The following is a 21,210-nucleotide window of genomic DNA, read 5'->3' on the forward strand; positions in this document are numbered from 1 at the left end:
GTGAGTGCCATTGCTACTGCAAAGGAAAAAGTGCTAGGCAAACTCAAAGGTCTTAAGGTAGATAAGACCTGGACCAGAAGAACTACATCCCAGCATCCTGATAATTGCTGAAGAGATGACGGTGACATTGGTCATGATCTTTCAATAATCACTTGATTCTGGCATGATCGCAGAGGACTGGAAGATTGCAAATATCACTCCACTCTTTAAGGGAGGAAGGCAGAAGTAAGAAAATTATAGGCCAGTTAACCCTAACCTCAGTGATTAGGAAAGTGTTGGACTCTATTATTAAGGACAAGGCTTTCGGATACTTGGAGACAAATGATAAAATAAGTCAAAGTCAGCATGGTTTCTGTAATGGGAAGTCTTGCCTGACAAATCTGTTAGGGTTCTTTGAGGAAATAACAAGCAGTGTGGACAGCGGAGAGGCAGTGAATGTCAGTTACTTGAATTTTCAGATGAAGGCACTTGATAAGGTGCCACACATGAGATTGCTTACGATAAAATCCTACGGTATTACAGGAAATATACGAGCATGGGTAGAGGAGTGGCTGACTGGCAGGAAGCACCAAGTGGGAATAAAGGGGGGGGCCTTTTCTGAATGGCTATAAGAGACTAGTGGTGTTCCTCAGAGGTCAGCATTGGGACTGCTACTATTCACATTGTTTGTCAGCGATTTAGAATTGATGGTTTTCTGACAAAGTCTGTGGATGATATAAAGATAGGTGGAGGGACAGGTAGTGCTGAGGAAGCAATGCGATCACAGCAGGACTTAGGCAAATTGGAAAAATGGGCAAAAAATGTGGCAGATGGAATACAGTGTTAGGAAATGTATGACAATGCATTTTGGTTAAAAGAATAATAGTGTATTAGTGAATAATGCTGTCTTATCTAAATGAAGAGAAAATTCAAACATCAGAGGTGCAAAAGAACTTAGGAGTCCTCGTGCAAGACACTCAGAGAATTAATTTACAGATCGAGTCTGTGGTAAAGAAGGCAAATGCAATGTTGGCACTTATTTCAAGGGGAATAGAACATAAAAGCAAGGAGATAATGCTGAGGCTTCATTAGACACTGGTCAAGCCACACTTGGAATACTGTCAATGGTTTTGGGCCCCATTTCTCAAAAAGGATGTGTTGTCATTGGAGACAGTCCAGAAGAGATTCAAGAGGATGATTCTGAAAATGAAGGGATGAAGGGGTTAACATATGAACAGCGCTTGGCAACTTGGGGCCTGTACTCACTGGAATTTAGAAGAATGCAGGGGATCTCACTGAAACCTACCTAATGTTTGAAAGGACTAGATAAGGTGAACGTGGAAGGGATATTTCCTGTGGTGGTGGTATCTAGAAGAAGAGCGGACAGCCTCAAAATTGAGGGGTGATCTTTTAGAACAGAGGTAAGGGGATTTTTTTTAAGCCAGTGAGTAGTGAATCTGTGGAATGCTCTGCCACAGACTGCGGTGGAGGCCAAGTCCGTGCATACATTTAAGGCAGAAGTTGATTGCTTCCTGATCGGTCAGGGCATGAAAGGATATGGCGAGAAGGCCATATAGGGTTGTGTGGGATTCGCTATCAGCCATGATGGAATAGCGGAGCAAACTCGAAGGGGTGAATGGCCTAATTCTGTTCCTATGTCTTATGATCTAACACATTCCTTCAGTTGAATTACTTTTCTTTTTAAATCTTTTTATTGAGTAAGTATACAAAAAAGGTAAGCCATATAAACATTAATACAATGTTAAAGTATAATAAAATTCCAAAAGATAACAATACCAAAAAGAAAATACTACAAACAATGTAATTTAAGCATAAGAAACCAAGATAACATAATAGTATACTAGATTTTATATATATCAATGGAAAAAAAGAAAAAAAAAACCCCAAAAAAAAACCCACCGTGCAACTAACTAAAAGCAAAGCAAAGCAATGGGCTAACTTGAAACCAAACAGAGTTAAACTTAAAATCACGTCCTCAATCCCGACCTCCATTAAAACAGTGAAGAGAAAACAAGAAGGGTAAATATTACATTAAATGAAAATATCGAATAAAAGGTCCCCAAATCTGTTCAAATTTAAATGAAGAATCATAAAGGTTACTTCTAATTTTCTCCAGATTCAAACATAAAATCGTCTGAGAAAACCAAAAAAAGGTAGTTGGAGCATTAAGCTCTTTCCAATGTTGTAAAATACATCTTTTCGCCATTAAAGTAAGAAATGCAATCATTCTACGGGCTGAAGGGGAAAGATTACTAGAAATTTTAGGTAGTCCAAAGATAGCAGTAATAGGGTGAGGAGAGATATCTATATTTAATACCTTAGAAATAATATTGAAAATATCTCTCCAAAAAGTTTCCAAAGTAGGGCAAGACCAAAACATATGAGTTAAAGAGGCTATCTGCCCCGAACATCTATCACAGAAAGGATTAATATGCGAGTAAAAACGCGCTAACTTATCTTTGGACATATGTGCTCTATGAACCACTTTAAATTGAATTAGGGAATGTTTAGCACAAATAGAGGAAGTATTAACTAATTGTAAAATCTGCCCCCAATCATCCACAGAAATGGTAAGCCCCAATTCCTGTTCCCAATCTACCCTAATCTTATCAAATGGAGCTTTCCTAAGTTTCATAATAATATTATAAATCATAGCCGATGCACCTTTCTGACATGGATTAAGGTTAATTATCGAATCTAAAATATATATAGGAGGAAGCATTGGAAAGGAAGTAAGTATAGTACTTAGGAAATTTCTAACTTGTAAATATCTAAAAAAATGTATTCTTGATAAGTTATATTTGTTAGATAATTGTTCAAAAGACATAAGGGAACCATCTAAAAATAAATCCAAAAACCGTAAAATACCCTTAGTCTTCCAAGTTTGAAAAGCGCGATCCGTAAAAGAGGGAGGAAAAAATATGTTACCTAAAATAGGAATCGCTAACCCGAATTGATTAAGATCAAAAAATTTTCTGAATTGAAACCAAATGCGCAAAGCATATTTAACTATCGGGTTAGAGACCTGCTTAAGACGTTTCGAATCAAAAGGAAGAGAGGAACCTAAAATAGAACCAAGTGTATAACCCTGAACAGATTGTAATTCCAATGCTACCCATTTAGGAATAAATAGTATGTCCCGATCAAGTAACCAAAATTTCATATGTCGAATATTAATAGCCCAATAATAAAATCTAAAGTTAGGTAATGCTAAACCTCCATCTCTCTTAGCTTTCTGTAAATGTATTTTACCCAGTCTCGGATTCTTGTTCTGCCAAATAAATGAAGAAATTTTAGAGTCAACTTTATCAAAAAAAGATTTAGGAACGAAAATTGGTAATGCCTGAAACACATATAAAAATTTTGGCAAAAAAAACATCTTAACTGCATTAATACGACCAATCAAAGTTAAATATAAGGGAAACCATTTAGATGAAAGTTGAGTAATATGGTCTATTAATGGTAAAAAGTTAGTCTTAAATAAATCTTTATGTTTACAAGTAATTTTAATCCCAAGATATGAAAAGTAATTATTAATCAATTTAAATGGAAATTTATAATATAAGGGAAGATGTTTATTAATCGGAAAAAGTTCACTCTTACTAAGATTTAATTTATAACCTGAGAAAAGACCAAATTGTGCTAATAACTCTAAAACAGCAGGAATGGATCTCTCAGGATTAGAAATATATAAAAGTAAATCATCAGCATAGAGTGATAATTTATGGGACTTTAATCCCCGAGTTATCCCAGTAATATTTAAAGATTCTCGAATAGCAATTGCAAGAGGTTCTAATGCAATATCAAATAATAGGGGACTAAGAGGACAGCCTTGTCGAGTACCACGAAAGAGAGGAAAAAAAGGTGAGTTTAAGGAGTTAGTACGAACCGAGGCTACAGGGGAATAATATAACAGTTTAATCCAGGATATAAATTTCAAGCTAAAATTAAACATTTCAAGCACCTTAAATAAATAAGGCCATTCTACTCTATCAAAAGCTTTCTCGGCATCTAAAGAAATAACACACTCAGGAACATTTTGTGAGGGAGTATAAACGATATTTAACAATGTACGAATATTATAAAAAGAGTAACGACCTTTAATAAAACCCGTTTGGTCTTCCGAAATAATAGAAGGAAGTACTTTTTCTAGTCTATTTGCTAATAACTTAGAAAAAACTTTAGAATCAACATTTAATAAAGATATTGGTCTATAAGATGCACATTGAGCAGGGTCTTTATCCTTCTTTAGTATTAAAGAAATTGATGCTCTATTAAAAGATTCCGGAAGTTTACCAAGTTTCAAAGAAGCCTCAAAAACCTTATAGAGCCAAGGAATCAATAAAGAAGCAAAACATTTATAAAATTCAACGGTAAACCCATCAGGGCCAGGAGCTTTCCCCAGATTCATAGAAAAAATAACATTCTTAATCTCATCCATTGTAATGGAAGTATCTAATAAAGAAGACATATCCTGTGAAATCAGAGGGAAGTCTAACTTATCTAAAAAATCATTCATATATTTAGAATCTCGAGGAGACTCTGATTGGTATAAAGAAGAATAAAAATCACAAAAGGTTTGATTAATCCCCACATGATCCAATATCAATCGATCATTTTGGTTATAAATCTGATTGATTTGAGATTTAACATAATTAGATTTCAATTGATTAGCCAGCAGCTTGCCAATTTTATCACTGTGAACATAAAAATCACTTCTTGTTTTCTTTAATTGGTTTACAATCGAGGACGAGAGTAGTAAACTGTGTTCCATTTGAAGTTCAGTTCTTTGTTTGTATAGCTCCTCAGAAGGAGCCATAACATATTTCTTATCAATTTCTTTAATCTTGTCCACAATTACCATCTCCTCCTGCTTCTGTTTCTTCCTCAAAGCAACGGAATACGAAATAATCTGACCCCGAATATAGGCTTTAAAAGTGTCCCAAAGAGTGTTAACCGAAATATCTTCTGTATGGTTAATTGTAAAAAAAAGCTCAATCTGTTCATTCATAAAATTAACAAAGTCCGAGTCCTGAAGCAACAGCGAATTAAAACGCCATTGTCTATTGTTTGGTATATTGGCCATAATTTTAATAGAAAGCTTAAGTGGAGCATGATCCGAAATGGTTATAGAATCATAATCACATTTAATCACTGAAGAAATGAGACGAGAATCAATGAAAAAATAATCAATTCTTGAATAGGAATGATGAACATGTGAAAAGAAGGAAAAATCTTTTTCCTGAGGATGCAGAAAACGCCAAATGTCCGTCGACCCAGAATCAGAAAGGAAAAAATTAATCAAATTTGCAGATTTATTAGGTAAAGTCCGTAAAGGAGCCGAACGGTCCAAAGCTGGAGATAAACAGGTATTAAGATCTCCGCCCCAAATCAATGAAAACTCGTTCAAATTCGGAAACTGATCAAACAATGATTTATAAAATTCCGGACAATCCATATTAGGAGCATAAACATTAACCAAAACTACTTTTTTATTAAATAATAAACCACTAACCAATAAAAATCTACCATTCGGATCAGAGATAATATCCTGTTGTATAAAAGTAACTGAGGAGTCTATAAAGATAGAGACGCCTCGAATCTTAGCATTGGAGTTCGAATGAAATTGTTGACCCTTCCAAAATTTGAAAAAACGTAGTCTGTCCCCCCTCCGTACATGGGTCTCTTGTAAAAATAAAATTTGTGCTTTAAGTCTCCGGAACACTTTAAAAACTTTTTTCCTTTTAATAGGATGATTAAGACCATTAGTATTCCAGGAGACAAAATTAATAATAGACTCCATAAATCCTAAAGTCAACCCATAACAAGGAGGATTGACAATAGGCGCGACCCACAGACCCGGAGAGGAAACAGAACATACAAAAGATACCGGGGAAAAGGACGTAACCAATACTTCAATAATGTATATAGCCCAAAGAGAAACAAACTAAAACGTGAAGCCCCTCCCACCGCCCCCCACCCCAGGACCCCAAGGCGAAATCTAAAGCAGACCCGCCAGAAAGAAGCAAGCGCTAAAACTACCCCCATGACTTCCGGTATACGCTCCCTAAAAAAAAGGTATAAATATGAAAAGGATCAGCTAATTGTAAAACAGTAAAAAATAAGTAAAAAAAAGTTAGCTCAATTAAAATACACACAGAACAGAACAAAAGCCGGAAAGTATATATTAAAAAAAACCACAATAAACCTCAAACTCATGAATAGACACAGCAACAAAAAAAATAGGATTATTAACATAAAATGATTATAAAAAGCAAAACAGAATAAAATTTAAAAAAAACTACAAAATTTAAGGCCGCACAGGAAATACGTAAGATGACAAAAGGGAAGTAACCACCCAGAATCCCCTGGGAAAAGAAAAAAATGACGCAGTTAAAAAGAAAGTTTAGCAGCCATATTAAGAAATCGAAAGTAAACTTTTCTGCCCAAATAGGGCACAGAAAAGTTAAAACCAACCAATTCACAGCCTCCGATCAACGGAGAAAATTAAAAAAAGGCAATTAAGATGTTGAAGATGAAAGTTGATCCAGATAACTCTGGGCATCCGATGGAGAATCAAAAAAACGAAGAGCTCCATCTAACATGCGAATCCTTAGACGTGCAGGGTACAGCAGCGCTGGTCTTAAATCCATCTTATAGAATTCCGACATCACGGATCTGTAACGGACCCGTTGGTCCCAGATTGGTTTACTGAAATCTTCCACGAATCGGAACTTAAGATCCGAAAAATCAATGAAACCTTTAGATCGAGCGAATCGAAACAGTCTCTCCTTATCTTGAAAGTAATGAAAACGTAAGATAACATGCCTAGGTCTATCTGACCTAGACGAGTATGATGGGATTCTGTGAACACGATCCAGTAGCGGTGGTTAGTCAGGAAATACAGTAGGGAATGCATCTTTTAAAAGTTGGGAGAAATATTTCATAGGGTTGTTAGCTTCCACGGCTTCCCTGACGCCAATCATTCGTAAATTCTGCCGTCGCATTCTAGATTCCAAGTCAGAGTTTTTAAAAGTCAAAAAGTCAAGTTTCTTCTTCATTACATTAATTGTTTCTTCGACTTTCCCCATCTTAAGCTCACTTTGTTGCGCGGATTTTTGAAGACCAGATATAGCCGACTGATGTTCCGCAATACATGTTTGCATCTTATCAATTAAATCGGCAATTTTCTGGAACTTAGTTGAGATTTCCATATGAATCAGGTCTTTAACAAAGCCCATAATTTCTGTACGAATCATCTCCCTAACAGAGGTTGAAATTTCCCTCTGAATTAACTCCGATATAGCTTCCAAAGTCACCGGTGATTCAGTCGGAGGGAGATCCGTAGCTTTCGGTTTAACCGGAGGTTTACCATCCTTGCCGTCTTTCCCGTTCTTAGACATAGCAGATCTAAGTTCCATCCAATTGTCAGAGAATTCAGTTTAATTCAAAGTATTGTAAAAATTGATGCCTTAATAGTTAATTAAAGTATAGCTGACCATAGAGAGAAAAAACTCAGAGGTAATGGAGCGAGTCAAGAACGCGACTTCACTCCATGAGCGCTACCGGAAGTCTCCCAGTTGAATTAAACTGCATTTACCATTCCTCAGTCCACTTCCAATCAAGATCCACCAATTCCTGATACCTTTTCTGCAATGCAAGACAACATGTTTAAGTATAGGGAGAATGAAAAGGCTGGAAATGAAGGAAAGGAAAAGGGAATGGCTGCAAAAGTGTGGAGAATACAAAAGGTGGCAGTGCCAAATATAGCATGTGATAAAGCCTTGTTAAGCTCAGCTAACCTGAGAAAAGGAGGCAAGTGAAAAAGAGCAGGAAAAAAATAAAGAAAATGAAATGCAAAATATTGTGGTTACTAGATATTTGTAAGTACAAAAAGTGCTGGAAATACTGTAGTCCAATCGCATTCATGAAAAAGAAAAACTAAGTCACGGTTTGATGAGTGTTCATTAGAACTACCCAGTTATGACAGTCTGAAATTGTTGAATTCTACATTGGGTCATGAGGCATCACTAGATGGAAGATGAGATATTGTTGCTCAAGCTTATGTTAGGCTTCATTGGAATGATAGGAGGCAAAAGACAGAAGTTTAAGTGGTAATAGGACAGAGAATTCAAGTGAAAGGTCACTGTAAACTTGGGGTTATACCTGCAGACTGATTAGAGATGCTCTGCAAAGTGGTTACCTGGTTGTCTGTTTGGTTTCTCCAGTACATGGGCACCAAATGCGACACTTTGAAATGGAAGATATGCAAGTGAATTGCTGTCTCACATGGATTTTGGATTTTGGATTTCTGGATGATGGAAATGAGTACATAAAAGGGTGGTATTTCAATTCTTATGGTTGCATTAGAAGGGGAGTAGGTATTAGTGTAGATAAGGAATTAGATGCAGAAAGAACACTTCATGCAGAATGCAGGAAAGGAACAGAAGGTGAAGATGTACCTGGTGGTGGTATCTTGGTGGTACTGGCAGAAAACACAGAAGTGAAAACATGGAGGCTCATCTAATGAAAGTTGAAGAAAAAGTTGAAGACATCTTATCATCAGTTTTATCATTTGAATTTAAACCAATGAGAAGTGAATTTTAAATGCCTTCCTTCAATGCTGGATGATTCCACAAGGATATGGTAATTGTTTGACCCAGGAAATAAAACAAAGTACTTAATGTACCTGTTTATAGAAAAATAACTCTAAGCAATGGGCCACAAAATGCAAACAATGTAAATTAATACACCAATATAAATTGTTCACAGATATATTCTAGTGTAACCAACAATCAAATTAAAAAACCTTTATCAAGCCTGCTTATTTTATTGGTACCGGAGAATCGCTTGACGGGGTACGTCCGCTTTCTCTCGGAGACTGCCTAGACTCTGCAGTACTTTCCATGGCTCATATCAAGCACACTGTGAGGAAGTGCAAATCTTAACTGTATCATCTACAAACCAGGCAGTTATCAGAAGTTCAAACATGGTACCAACCTATATGATGCACACCTTTTCCTGACAGTTAAAAAGACAAAGGTTTTGGCAATTTCATCAGCTGTACATTTATCTTCAGTAGAAATGACATTCTTCTTTCTACTTACACAAAAAAATGCTTGTAAAATCAGTGAAGTCCAGGGTGTTTCTTTATGAAGTTTACATCACAAATATGTAGAACAACAGCACACTCTAGTGTACACAAACTAAACTAAAAACAACCCTTCCAAAATATTCACACAATAAATATTTGACCCATCAAATATTTACCTACATTGATCAAAATGCTACCCAACCTACTTCCACCTTCCAATACTGGGCCCATAGGTCTGCGAGTCACAGTTCAAGTACTGTTTAATATGAAGATGTCTGCCTCTTTCAGCCTGTAAGAGAAGGAGTTCCAAACACTATCCTCTCTCTGCAGCTTAAAACACACATTTCTCACTTTTGCAGTTTGGAAAGTCCAAACTCAAAATGTCAACTGCTTTATAATGTCAACACTTATACTTCCTGTTACACTATTTAGGTATCTCAATTTTGTACACTTCAATTACGTGCATCTTCAGTCTCCTCTAATCTAAGCAGAGTTATCTAGTTTATCCAATCTTTCCTCACAGCCACAAATTTCTGATCCTGGCAACATCTTTGTAATCTTCTCTGCTCCCTCCTCAGTGCAATTATATATTCCTGTCATGTGGTACCAATAATATAGAGAAGCACTCAAACAATTAGTGTCATGTAGTATACTAGCATTACAATCTGCTCTCATACTCCATCTCAGTTAATAAGACAGATGGGATGCTTTTCCTTTAACTATCTTATTGACTGATTCTTAAAGATCTGTGAATAAGCATTAGAAATTCTTGATCTGTCACACAATACCTTCTCTTTTGTTGCATAGCTCCTTCTCAGCTTATGAACACCCAATGTATCTACACCCTGGATACACAAGTGCGCATTTGGGAGACCAGCAAGATGAATTTTCTGGCTGCTGCAGTACTGGAAGCATGTCCCACCATGTGCAAACTTTGTTTTTAGTCACAATTTCAACTTGCAACCATTACGGTTATAAACAGTTCACAGGAACAGAACCCTGTCACAGCCTGGGAAGGGCCTGCATATTCCTTTAATTTATTGCAACTCAAATGCACTGCCTCACATTTCTCTGAATTAAATTCCATTTCTTTGCCTAAATGACTAGATTGTCTGTATCCTCCATTTAAAGCTTTCCTTTTCACTAAGGAACACATCTCTGCATTACAATTCTTGAGTAATTTTAGCAAAACCTTAAATGCCAGTCAACTCTGCTTTGTTAATTGCTCAAGTTTGTTTCAAAAAGCAGTTAAGAAGGCAAAAGGGAAGCATCATGAGGGAGACAGATCTATATGATATTGCAACAGTGGAAGATATTTTCGTTGAGCATATACAGTGAAATTAATACATTTCCATATTATGAGAATACACCACCAGTTGAAGGATGTACACACACACACAGACACAGACAGTATATACGACTTTTAAATCCACTTATACCAACCAGATGAACAAACTAGGAACCGGAAGGCTTCCAAGAATGAATAATCATATAAGGCAGCAGATATTTTAAACTTCTTTTTCCACTAACAAAAATCAAAGAAAAAGTTTGCACTTGTAGAGGAGCTGATAATATACAATTATAACATACAATTTAGACCCTTTGCCAGTTCTCTCCATTATTAATTAGCCTTTGGATGGCTACTAGCATCTTCTGTCATTTTTTTAAAATTTCCTGTATTTTCACTGTTATACTTCTTTCCCCTTTGTTTTCACAGATAAGTAGGTACCTTCTCAAAGGATTTAGAATTTCCAGAGACTAAACCTTTCAAGAGCCAAATTTTACTTGAGAGATAGAGTACATGGGTCCAGAAAGGTTGGTTCTCATTTAAGCACTCAATTGTCATTATTGAAATCCTGGTCAATTGGGGTGGGTTGTACAGAAATATTTGGTTTCCACTGTGTTTATTGCTTCATGGCAAATAGAAATGTGCATAAGTGTTGCAGATATTACAACTGGCCTTGTGAACTCCATTGCCGAGTACAGACAATCATCGGGTTAAGTATCGGTCCAATTTCTGAGAACACTCATAAACCAATTTATTTACAAGTCAGAAGTAACTGTTTTCTATAGTTACCCAATTATACCACGCTGCATATATTGTTACAATTCTTTTACTTCATTGAATAATCATCTAACACAATCCTTAACTAATGGAAACATTACTAGCTTCAAAAATACTTTAAAAGTGTGTGAGAGAATTTGCAAGAAGTCAGATTTCCATTAGTGAGGTCATTTATAACCTGTGGAGCCCCTGTACAGCATGGACTGAAAATAGTCACATTTGAAATGTTCGTATACAAGTGAATTGTTCAAACAGTTTATGTATTGAAATGCAACAATCAATAGCTTAATGCTACTCCAAATTGCCAACTTACCCCATTTAACTTAACATTGCTGCTCATTTTTATACATTGTGGGGAACATTTTTGAGTTATTTTCAAAACCTTTGATTTGTTGTAAAAGTACAGATGGTGGCTAATAATATATTTTATTATACGATAAGAGTTTTTTTCCCTCTTTTTTCTTTCTTTTCCTAACAGCTCTGACTTTGGTAGTGGGTTTAGATTTTTTTTCTGCATAACAAAATTATATTTCAATATTACAATTTAATTTAATTTTTATGAATACAGGGTTTTGTGATTGTAACTGTATTTTTAATACAATGCATTTGGTACTATTTTATTTTTTTCTTTTGACTTATAATATATATTTTCTTGTACTCTATATTCTTCTATGCAGAAACTAATAAAAATACTGGAAGAAAAATATTGAAAGAACATTGCTGCTCATGTGAAAGCAATCATTAGATACAATCTGTTGATTAAATATAGGTAAACCATTTACATGATGGGACTGAAAATGTAGAGCAGATGCCACATTTTTAAAATTATGCTCTTTTCAGCACATTGAAAACATATTACCCTTTTCAAGCAATGAATGTAACTTGCATTTCATCTAATGCCCCACTTAACAAAAATTTTAATCAGTTTACCTACCTTCTTCTGCAAGACAATAACTTTACGCTCTTTAACTTCCATCATGTCCTTGAGATCATGAATTTCTCCAGACAGGGTCCCCTTTTCCTCAGCCATCTCTTGCATCTGCTTAGACTTCTTATTCAACATGCTTTCCTTCTCTTCAAGGCGTAAGCGCAATGCATCAACCTGAAAGAAACAGGCCAATGAGATTAAAGTTTCTCTCTCATCCACTTGCCAAAGCTGGAAATGCATTATACTATAGGGAGACCAGTCCCCCCTCCCTCGCGTTCAAATTGAAGTCACTTTATTTCTTATATCCTTCACAAACATGAGGAGCAAAAATCTTTACATTACGTCTCCGTCTGAATGTGCAAATTATAGTATTTTGTAATAAATAGTATGTATTGTAAGATATACCACTAAACAGTCAATATAACTTAGAAATACAATTGTGTCAACATGAATTAATCAGTTTGTTGGACAGGTGGAAGAAGCTGTCCCGAAGCCTGTTAGTCCTGGTTTTAATGCTGCAGAACAGTCTCCCAGATGGTAGCAGCTGGAACAGTCTGTGGCTGGGGTGACTCGGGTCCCCAATGATCCTTCGAGCCCTTTTTACACACCCGTCTCTGTAAACGTCCTAAACAGTGGGAAGTTCACATCTACAGATGCGCTGGGTTGTATACACCACTCTCTTTAGACTCCTGCGATTGAGGGAGGTACAGATCCTGAACTAAGCAGTGATGCAGCCAGTCGGGATGCTCTCAATTGTGCCCCTGTAAAACGTCCTTCAGATTTAGGGACTCATGCCGAACTTCTTCAACCGTCTGAAGTGAAAGAGGAGTTGTTGTGCTTTTTTCACCATACAGCCGGTAAGTACAGAACACATGAGGTTCTTGGTGATGTTTATACCGAGGAACTTGAAGCTGTTCACCCTCTCAACCCCAGATCAATTGATGTCAATAGGGGTGAGCCTGTCTCTGTTCCTCCCGTAGTCCACAACCAGCTCCTTTGTTTTTGCGACACTGTTGATGCTGCTGGAGGAAGGTGCAAGAGTCTTGAGTCTTGGGCAAGGTTTGATCAGCATGATTTATGGATTGGGATCATTTTAGAGGAGTCTGCAATTCATGTTACAGTGGCATGCAAATGTTTGGGCACCCCAGTCAAAATTTCTGTTACTGTGAATAGTTAAGTGAGTAGAAGATGAACTGATCTCCAAAAGTCATAAAGTTAAAGATAAAACATTCTTTTCAACATTTTAAGCAAGATTAGTGTATTATTTTTGTTTGTACAATTTTAGTGAAAAAAACGAAAGGAAAGGAACACTATGCTAAAGTTTGGGCATCCCAAGATCAGACAACTTTTACCAAGGTCTCAGACCTTAATTAGCTTGCTAGGGCTATGGCTTGTTCACAGTCATCATTAGGAGAGGCCAGGTGATGTAAATTTCAAAGCTTTATAAATACCCTGACTCCTCAAAACTTGTCCCAACAATCAGCAACCATGGGCTCCTCTAAGCAGCTGCCCAGCTGAAAATTCTCTGAAAATTAAAATAAATGATGCCCAGAAAGCAGGAGAAGGCTATAAGAAGATAGCAAAGCATTTTCAGGTAGCCATTTCCTCAGTTCATAATGTAATTAAGAAATGGCAGTTAACAGGAACGGTGGAGGTCAAGTTGAGGTCTGGAAGACCAAGAAAACTTTCTGAGAGAACTGCTCATAGGATTGCTAGAAAGGCAAATCAAAACCCCCGTTTGACTACAAAAGACCTTCAGGAAGATTTAGTAGACTCTGGAGTGGTGGTGCACTGTTCTACTGTGCAGCAACATCTGCACAAATATGACCTTCATGGAAGAGTCATCAGAAGAAAACCTTTCCTGCGTCCTCACCACAAAAATCAGCGTCAGAAGTTTGCAAAGGAACATCTAAACAAGCCTGATGCATTTTGGAAACAAGTCCTGTGGACTGATGAAGTTAAAATAGAACATTTTGGCCGCAATGAGCAAAGGTATGTTTGGAGAGAAAAAAGGATGCAGAACTTCATGAAAAGAACACTGCCCCAACTGTTAAGCATGGGGGTGGATCGATCATGCTTTGGGCTTGTGCTGCACCCAGTGGCACGAGGAACATTTCACTGGTAGAGGGAAGAATGAATTCAATTAAATACCAGCAAATTCTGGAAGCAATCGTCACACTGTCTGTAAAAAGCTGAAGGTGAAAAGAGGATGGCTTCTACAACAGGATAATGATCCTAAACACACCTCAAAATCCACAATGGACTACCTCAAGAGGCGCAAGCTGAAAGTTTTGCCATGGTCCTCAAAGTCCCCCGACCCAAACATCATTGAAAATCTGTGGATAGACCTCAAAAGAGCATTGCATGCAGGACAGCCCAAAAATCTCACAGAACTGGAAGCCTTTTTCAAGGAAGATTGGGCGAAAATCCCCCAAACAAGAATTGAAAGACTCTTAGCTGGCTACAGAAAGCGTTTACAAGCTGTGATACTTGCCAAAGCAGGTGTTACTAAGTACTGCCCAGGCATGGTGCCCAAACATTTGCTTCAGGCCCTATTCCATTTTTGTTATTTTGAAGCTGTAAAAGATGGAAACAAAAAAGTAATCTTGCTTAAGATATTAAAGAAATGTGTCATCTTCAACTTTATGCCTTTTGGAAATCAGGTCATCTTTTACAGTAACAGAAATTTTGACCAGGGGTGCCCAAACTTTTGCATGCCACTGTATGTGTGTTTCTGGTTACTCTTTTTTTATTTGCTATTTTGCTCGATCTTGATTGGGTGGACTGGATCTGTGACCTGCAATCAACAAATGACACAGAGCTAAATTGAATTGTACATTCATAGAGTGTTTCAAGGACTCTGCAACTTGAAATTTAATATTCTGTCTGTTATTCACTTGTTTTCTGCTGTCCGTGCACTTTGCTTTTTTTTTTGCACAAATGGTTGTTTGATGTTTTCTTTGAACAGGTTCCATGATGTTTCTTTGTTTCATGGCTATCTGTGGGAAGACGAATTTCAGGGTTGCATACTGCATACATACATTGATAATAAATGTACTTTGTTCTCTAGTTCAAGAAAGACTCATCTAGTTTTCAATTAACATTTCCAACTGTTCCAAAGTCATTTGGTTTGGGTTTAGATGGTACATCACTCATGTCATTTAAAGTAAAAGCAGCATTACTGATTCAAGTTTCAACACTTCATGATGTTAATAAATAGGAATCTGCTGCAGTTTATGGCTCAAAGCATCAACTTTATACAGTAGTTTTCAAGACCATTGAAATATTTATTTCAGTCATGAGGGATAACTTCAAATTTTTTCATCTTTGGTGGGAAGTACTGTATATTGCACCTTTAGAGAGTAAAATAAAATTTTAAAAAAACTAAAGATCAGCTTAGTTAATGCACTTGCAAAATTCCAAGCTGTTTTTAAAGGAGGCCCATATCCTTCAACAGAATAGCATTCAGAACCCTTAAAGTCCTGGTATGGTTCTGTTTTAAATGGCAGATAAGCAGCAAAGCCGAAAATCAGTCCAAAAAAAAACAAACAAACAGCAAGGATTGACTGTAAAAGAGGAGGAGCCAAATAAATTTTGCTTGTGTTAAGACAGCGACGTCGTACAGGCAGCTCAAAAAAACTACTAGGTATACCTTTTTGAACTATTATCATGGCCATTTACTGTCTGTAATTTCCTTTCAAGAAATACACTTTTGAATCATTGAAATCCTCCAGCAATCCTACCATCTGCTGATGAACCTGAAGGACTGGCAAACTTGACTCTCAGGAACGCAGGTTTGGCACCTGAAAGCAACAGGATGGCGGTCATCACTCCAGAAAGGAAGGTCACTAGGCTAGACTGAAACGATGGGGAATGCAGTGACTACTCAGTTATCCTCCTGGCCAAAACACGGTTGCTGAAGGGTAAGATAGAGAACTCAAGGGCAAGATTACCATAGGGAAACAAGGGATTCCTGTGTTCTCTGTTTCACTGAGACATGGCTCATCCTCCACACTCAGAGTACTATGCTCCAGCCCAAGGGGTTCTCAATCAACAGACAGACCAACATCAGTAAAGGGCAAAGACAGCAGCATCTGCTTTATACTAAACTCATTGTGGAACTTGGACAAAGCAGTCTTATTTTCCTCTTGTTTGTCTGACCTGGAACATCTAATAATTAAGTGTCAACTGTTCAACTTGCCAAGAGTCTTCTCCACCATGATCCTGACTGCAACTCATATAATACCAAAGACAGATATCATGCTAGTACTTGATGCATTAAGTGCCATGATTAACAACCAAGAAATTACCTACCATCACGCCTTTCACATCCTGAAGAGTCTTTAATCAGGCTGGCTTGAAACCTCTGCCCAACTACCACCAGTACATTACCTGCAACACCAGAGAACACAATACTCTCAACCACTGCTACACTACCATCAAGAATGTCTATTGTTCCATCCCTTGACCACATTTCGGTATCTGATCATCTGGTTGCCCTTTTCCTATCTATATATAGGTTGAGACAAAACAAAAAAAAAGGACCACACCAGAAGTTAGGATAACAAATAAATAGTTGCAGGAGACAGAGGAGCAGCTACTGGACTGTTTTGGGTCTGTGGACTGGGCTATGTTCAAGGACCTCAATGAATACGCCGTGGTTGTTAAAGACCTGATAAAGATACAAGCAAATAAGCGTGTTCCCATAAAATTGTTTAGAGTCTTCCCAAAACAGAAGTTCTGCATAAACCAAGAGATTCACAATCTGTTAAGAGCCAGATCAGTGGAGTTTAGGACTGGTGATTCGGTAAAGTACAAAAAGTATAGGTATAACTTCAGGAAGGTCATCTCTCATGCAAAATTGGCAATTCTGGTCTAAATGTGAATCACACAGGGATGCTCAACAACTGCAGCAGGGTTTGAATGCCATCACCTCCTACAAAGCAAAACAAAGCAACATCAATGGCAACAAGGTTTTGTTCCTAGATGCTTCATATCTCTTATGCTCACTTTGATGAACAGAACAAGGAGGCATCTTCACAAATCCCCACAGCTTGTGATTTTAGTCTCTGAAGCAGATATGAGAGCATCCTTCTGAAGGGTGAATCTGGCTCAGAGGGCTTACCTGGCCGAGTACTGAAGACCTGTACTAATCAACTGGTTGGAGTGTTTAACTGGCATTGTGAACTTCTCACTTTGGCAGTCCAAGGTACTCAACTGCTTCAAGCAGGCATCAATCATAGCAGTGCCCAAGAAGAAGATGGTAAACTTGCTCAATAACTAACACAAAGTAGCACCACTGTGATGAAGTGCTTCGAGAGATTGCTCATGAAGTATACCAACTCTTGCCTGAGCAGTGACCTGGATCCAGTCCAATATGCCTATGATCACAACAGGTCAACAGCAGATGCTATTTCATTGCCTCTTCACTCAGCTCCGGAACACCTAGAGAATGATGATGCAGACATCAGGATGCTCTTCATTGACTGCAGCTCAGCATTTAATACTATCAGCCCCTTAAGAGGCAGCACTATATTCCAAGACTTGGGCCTTCATACCTCCCTGTGCAACTGGATTGTTGATTTCCTTGCTGGCAGACCCCTGGCAATATGGATTAGCAACATCTCCTCCACACTCACCATCAGCACAGGTGCAACACAGGCTGTATGTTTACTCTCCTGCTTCACTCACTTTGATTAGACAACAGACAATAGGTGTAGGAGTAGGCCATTCGGCCCTCTGTGTGGCCAAGTACAGCTCCAATGCTGCATTTTAAGTTTGCTGATGACATCATTGTTATTGACCAAAGGTGCTGAAAAAGCTGCCATACAAGAGATTGAAAACCTAGTTAAGTGGTGCCACAACAACAACTTCACACTCAACATCACCAAAACCAAAGAGCTGATTATTAGGTACAGGAGAAAGAAACCCATGAACCACTTTTCATTGGAACAATGGAGGTGGAGATGGTCAGTAGCTTCAAATTCCTTGGCATTAACATATCAGAGAACGCGTCCCTGGAACCAGCACTAAAGGGTCGTCATAAAGAAGGCATGATAGACTTCTATTTTCTTAGAAGTTTGCGTAGATTTGGCATGTAACTAAAACCCGTAACAAACTTCAATAGATGAATAGTGGGGAGTATCCTAAATGGTTGCACCACAGCCTGGTATGGAAACACCAGGAACAGAAAAGGCTACAAGAAATAATGCAGGGGTCCCCAACCTTTTTTTGCACTGCGGACCAGTTTAATATTGACAATATTCTTGCGGACCGACCGATCAGGGGTGGGGGCGGGTAGGGTTGCCAACGGACGAGAGGAGCAGTCAAGTACGTTGTGTTTACCCCGAGAAAGTCTACTATGACTTGCGCGAGCACCTATGTGCGCATGCGGGTACATGCCCATTTTTTTCTACAAATCATTTTTGGCAATTCTGTTCAGTGAAACTACACTGTACAGACATTATTTCTACTTTATATATGCTGTGTATTTATTTTTATCATTCCTGCTTTTACTATACGTTAGTGTTATTTTAGGTTTTATGTAACACAGCGCATGAATATAGTATTAAGTCAATTATAAGTCACCTAAGTCAATAGTATCATAACATTTTAAGTAACGTTTGGATATTAAACACACAGCACATATTTTTCCCGTGTGAACATATAAAATCATTGCAACACACCAATATCGCTGAATCAGTGGGAGCCATGGGCTTGTTTCCCTGCAACAAGACAGTCCCACTGAGGGGTGATGGGAGACAGTGATACTCGAAGGGGGTTCCTTATGTCCAGTCCGTAAGACCATAAGACAAAGGAGCAGAAGTTGGCCATTCGGCCCATTGAGTCTGCTCCGCCATTTAATCATTAGCTAATCCATTCTCCCATTTAGTCCCACTCCCCCGCCTTCTCACCATAACCTTTGATGCCCTGGCTACTCAGATACCTATCAATCTCTGCCTTAAATACACCCAATGACTTGCCCTCCACTGCCGCCCGTGGCAACAAATTCCATAGATTCACCACCCTCTGGCTAAAAAAATTTCTTCACATCTCTGTTCTGAATGGGCGCCCTTCAATCCGTAATTCATGCCCTCTCGTACCAGATTTCCCCATCATGGGAAACAACTTTGCCAGATCCACTCTGTCCAAGTCTTTCAACATTCAAAATGTTTCTGAGGTCCCCCCTCATTCTTCTAAACTCCAAGGAATACACTCCAAGAGCAGACAAACGTTCCTCATATGTTAACCCTCTCATTCCCGGAATCATTCTAGTGAATCTTCTCTGTACCTTCTCCAACGTCAGCACATCCTTTCTTAAATAAGGAGACCAAAACTGCCCACAGTACTCCAAGTGAGATCTTACCAACGCCTTATAGAGCTTCAACATCACATCCCTGCTCCTATACTCTATTCCTCTAGAAATGAATGCCAACATTGCATTCGCCTTCTTCACTACCAACTCAACCTGAAGGTTAACCTTAAGGGTATCCTGCACGAGGACTCCCAAAGTCCTGTTGCATCTCAGAACTTTGAATTCTCTCTCCATTTAAATAATAGTCTGCCCATTTATTTCTTCTGCCGAAGTGCATAACCATACACTTTCCAACATTGTATTTCATTTGCCACTTCTTTGCCCATTCTTCCAATCTATCCAAGTCTCTCTGCAGACTCTCTGTTTCCTCAGCACTACCGGCCCCTCCGCCTATCTTCGTATCATCAGCAAAATTAGCCACAAAGCCATCTATTCCATAATCCAAATCGTTGATGTACAACGTAAAAAGAAGTGGCCCCAACATAGACCCCTGTGGAACACCACTGGTAACCGGCAGCCAACCAGAATAAGATCCCTTTACTCCCACTCTGTTTCCTGCCAATCAGCCAATGCTCTATCCTCGTATGTAACTTTCCCATAATTCCATGGGCTCTTATCTTGTTAAGTAGCCTCATGTGTGGCACCTGGTCAAAGGCCTTCTGAAAATCCAAATATACAACATCCACTGCTTCTCCCTTGTCTAGCCTACTTGTAATTTCCTCAAAAAATTGTAATAGGTTTGTCAGGCAGGACTTTCCTTTAAGGAATTCATGCTGAGTTCTGCCTATCTTGTCATATGCCTCCAGGTACTCCGTAACCCCATCCTTGACAACCGACTCCAACAACTTCTCAACCACTGATGTCAAGCTAACAGGTCTATAATTTCCTTTTTGCTTCCTTGCCCCCTTCTTAAATAGCGGAGTGACATTTGCAATCTTCCAGTCTTCCAGAACCATGCCAGAATCTATCGACTTTTGAAAGGTCATTGCTAATGCCTCCACAATCTCCACAGCTACTTCCTTCAGAACATGAGGGTGCAGTCCATCTGGTCGGGGAGATTTATCTACCCTCAGCCTATTCAGCTTCCTGAGTACTTTCTCTGTCGTAATTGTGACTGCGCACACTTCTCTTCCCTGCCACCCTTGAGTGTCCTGTATACTGCTGATGTCTTCCTCAGTGAAGACTAATGCAAAATACTCGTTCAGTTCCTCCGCCATCTCCTTATCTCCCATTACAATTTCTCCAGCATCATTTTCTATTGGTCCTATATCTACTCTCACCTGTCTTTTACTCTTTTATATACTTGAAAAAGCTTTTAGTATCCACTTTGATATTATTTGCTAGCTTCCTTTCATAGTTCATCTTTTCCCTCTTAATGACCTTCTTAGTTTCCTTTTGTAAGCTTTTAAAAACTTCCCAATCCTCTGTCTTCCCACTAATTTTTGCTTCCTTGTATGCCCTCTCCTTTGCTTTAACTTTGGCTTTGACTTCTCTTGTCAGCCACGGTTGCATCCTTTTTCCATTTGAAAATTTCTTCTTTTTTGGAATATACCTGCCTTGCACCTTCCTCACTTCTCGCATAAACTCCAGCCACTGCTGCTCTGCCGTCCTTCCTGCCAGTGTCCCTTTCCAGTCAACTTTGGCCAGTTCCTCTCTCATGCCACTATAATTTCCTTTACTTCACTGAAATACCAACACATCAGATTTCGGCTTCTCTTTTTCAAATTTCACAGTGAACTCAATCGTGTTATGATCACTGCCTCCTAAGGGTTCCTTCACCTCAATCTCTCTGATCACCTCCGGTTCAT

At 38.4% G+C, this 21,210-nt stretch overlaps 1 protein-coding gene across 4 annotated transcripts in view; it reads right to left on the reverse strand.

Annotated features, from left to right (window-relative positions):
• The window catches only part of LOC134351632 (ELKS/Rab6-interacting/CAST family member 1-like), a 784,451-nt gene that overhangs the window by 684,698 nt on the left and 78,543 nt on the right, over positions 1-21,210 (reverse strand). For all 4 annotated transcript variants that reach the window (XM_063058045.1, XM_063058044.1, XM_063058043.1 and 1 more), the window contains one exon: positions 12,094-12,261. In XM_063058045.1, the coding sequence (XP_062914115.1) occupies positions 12,094-12,261 (168 nt within the window). The remainder of the gene's footprint in view (positions 1-12,093; positions 12,262-21,210) is intronic.

Source organism: Mobula hypostoma, chromosome 9 (genome assembly GCF_963921235.1).
Source record: "Mobula hypostoma chromosome 9, sMobHyp1.1, whole genome shotgun sequence".
NCBI classification, from domain to species: domain Eukaryota; kingdom Metazoa; phylum Chordata; class Chondrichthyes; order Myliobatiformes; family Myliobatidae; genus Mobula; species Mobula hypostoma.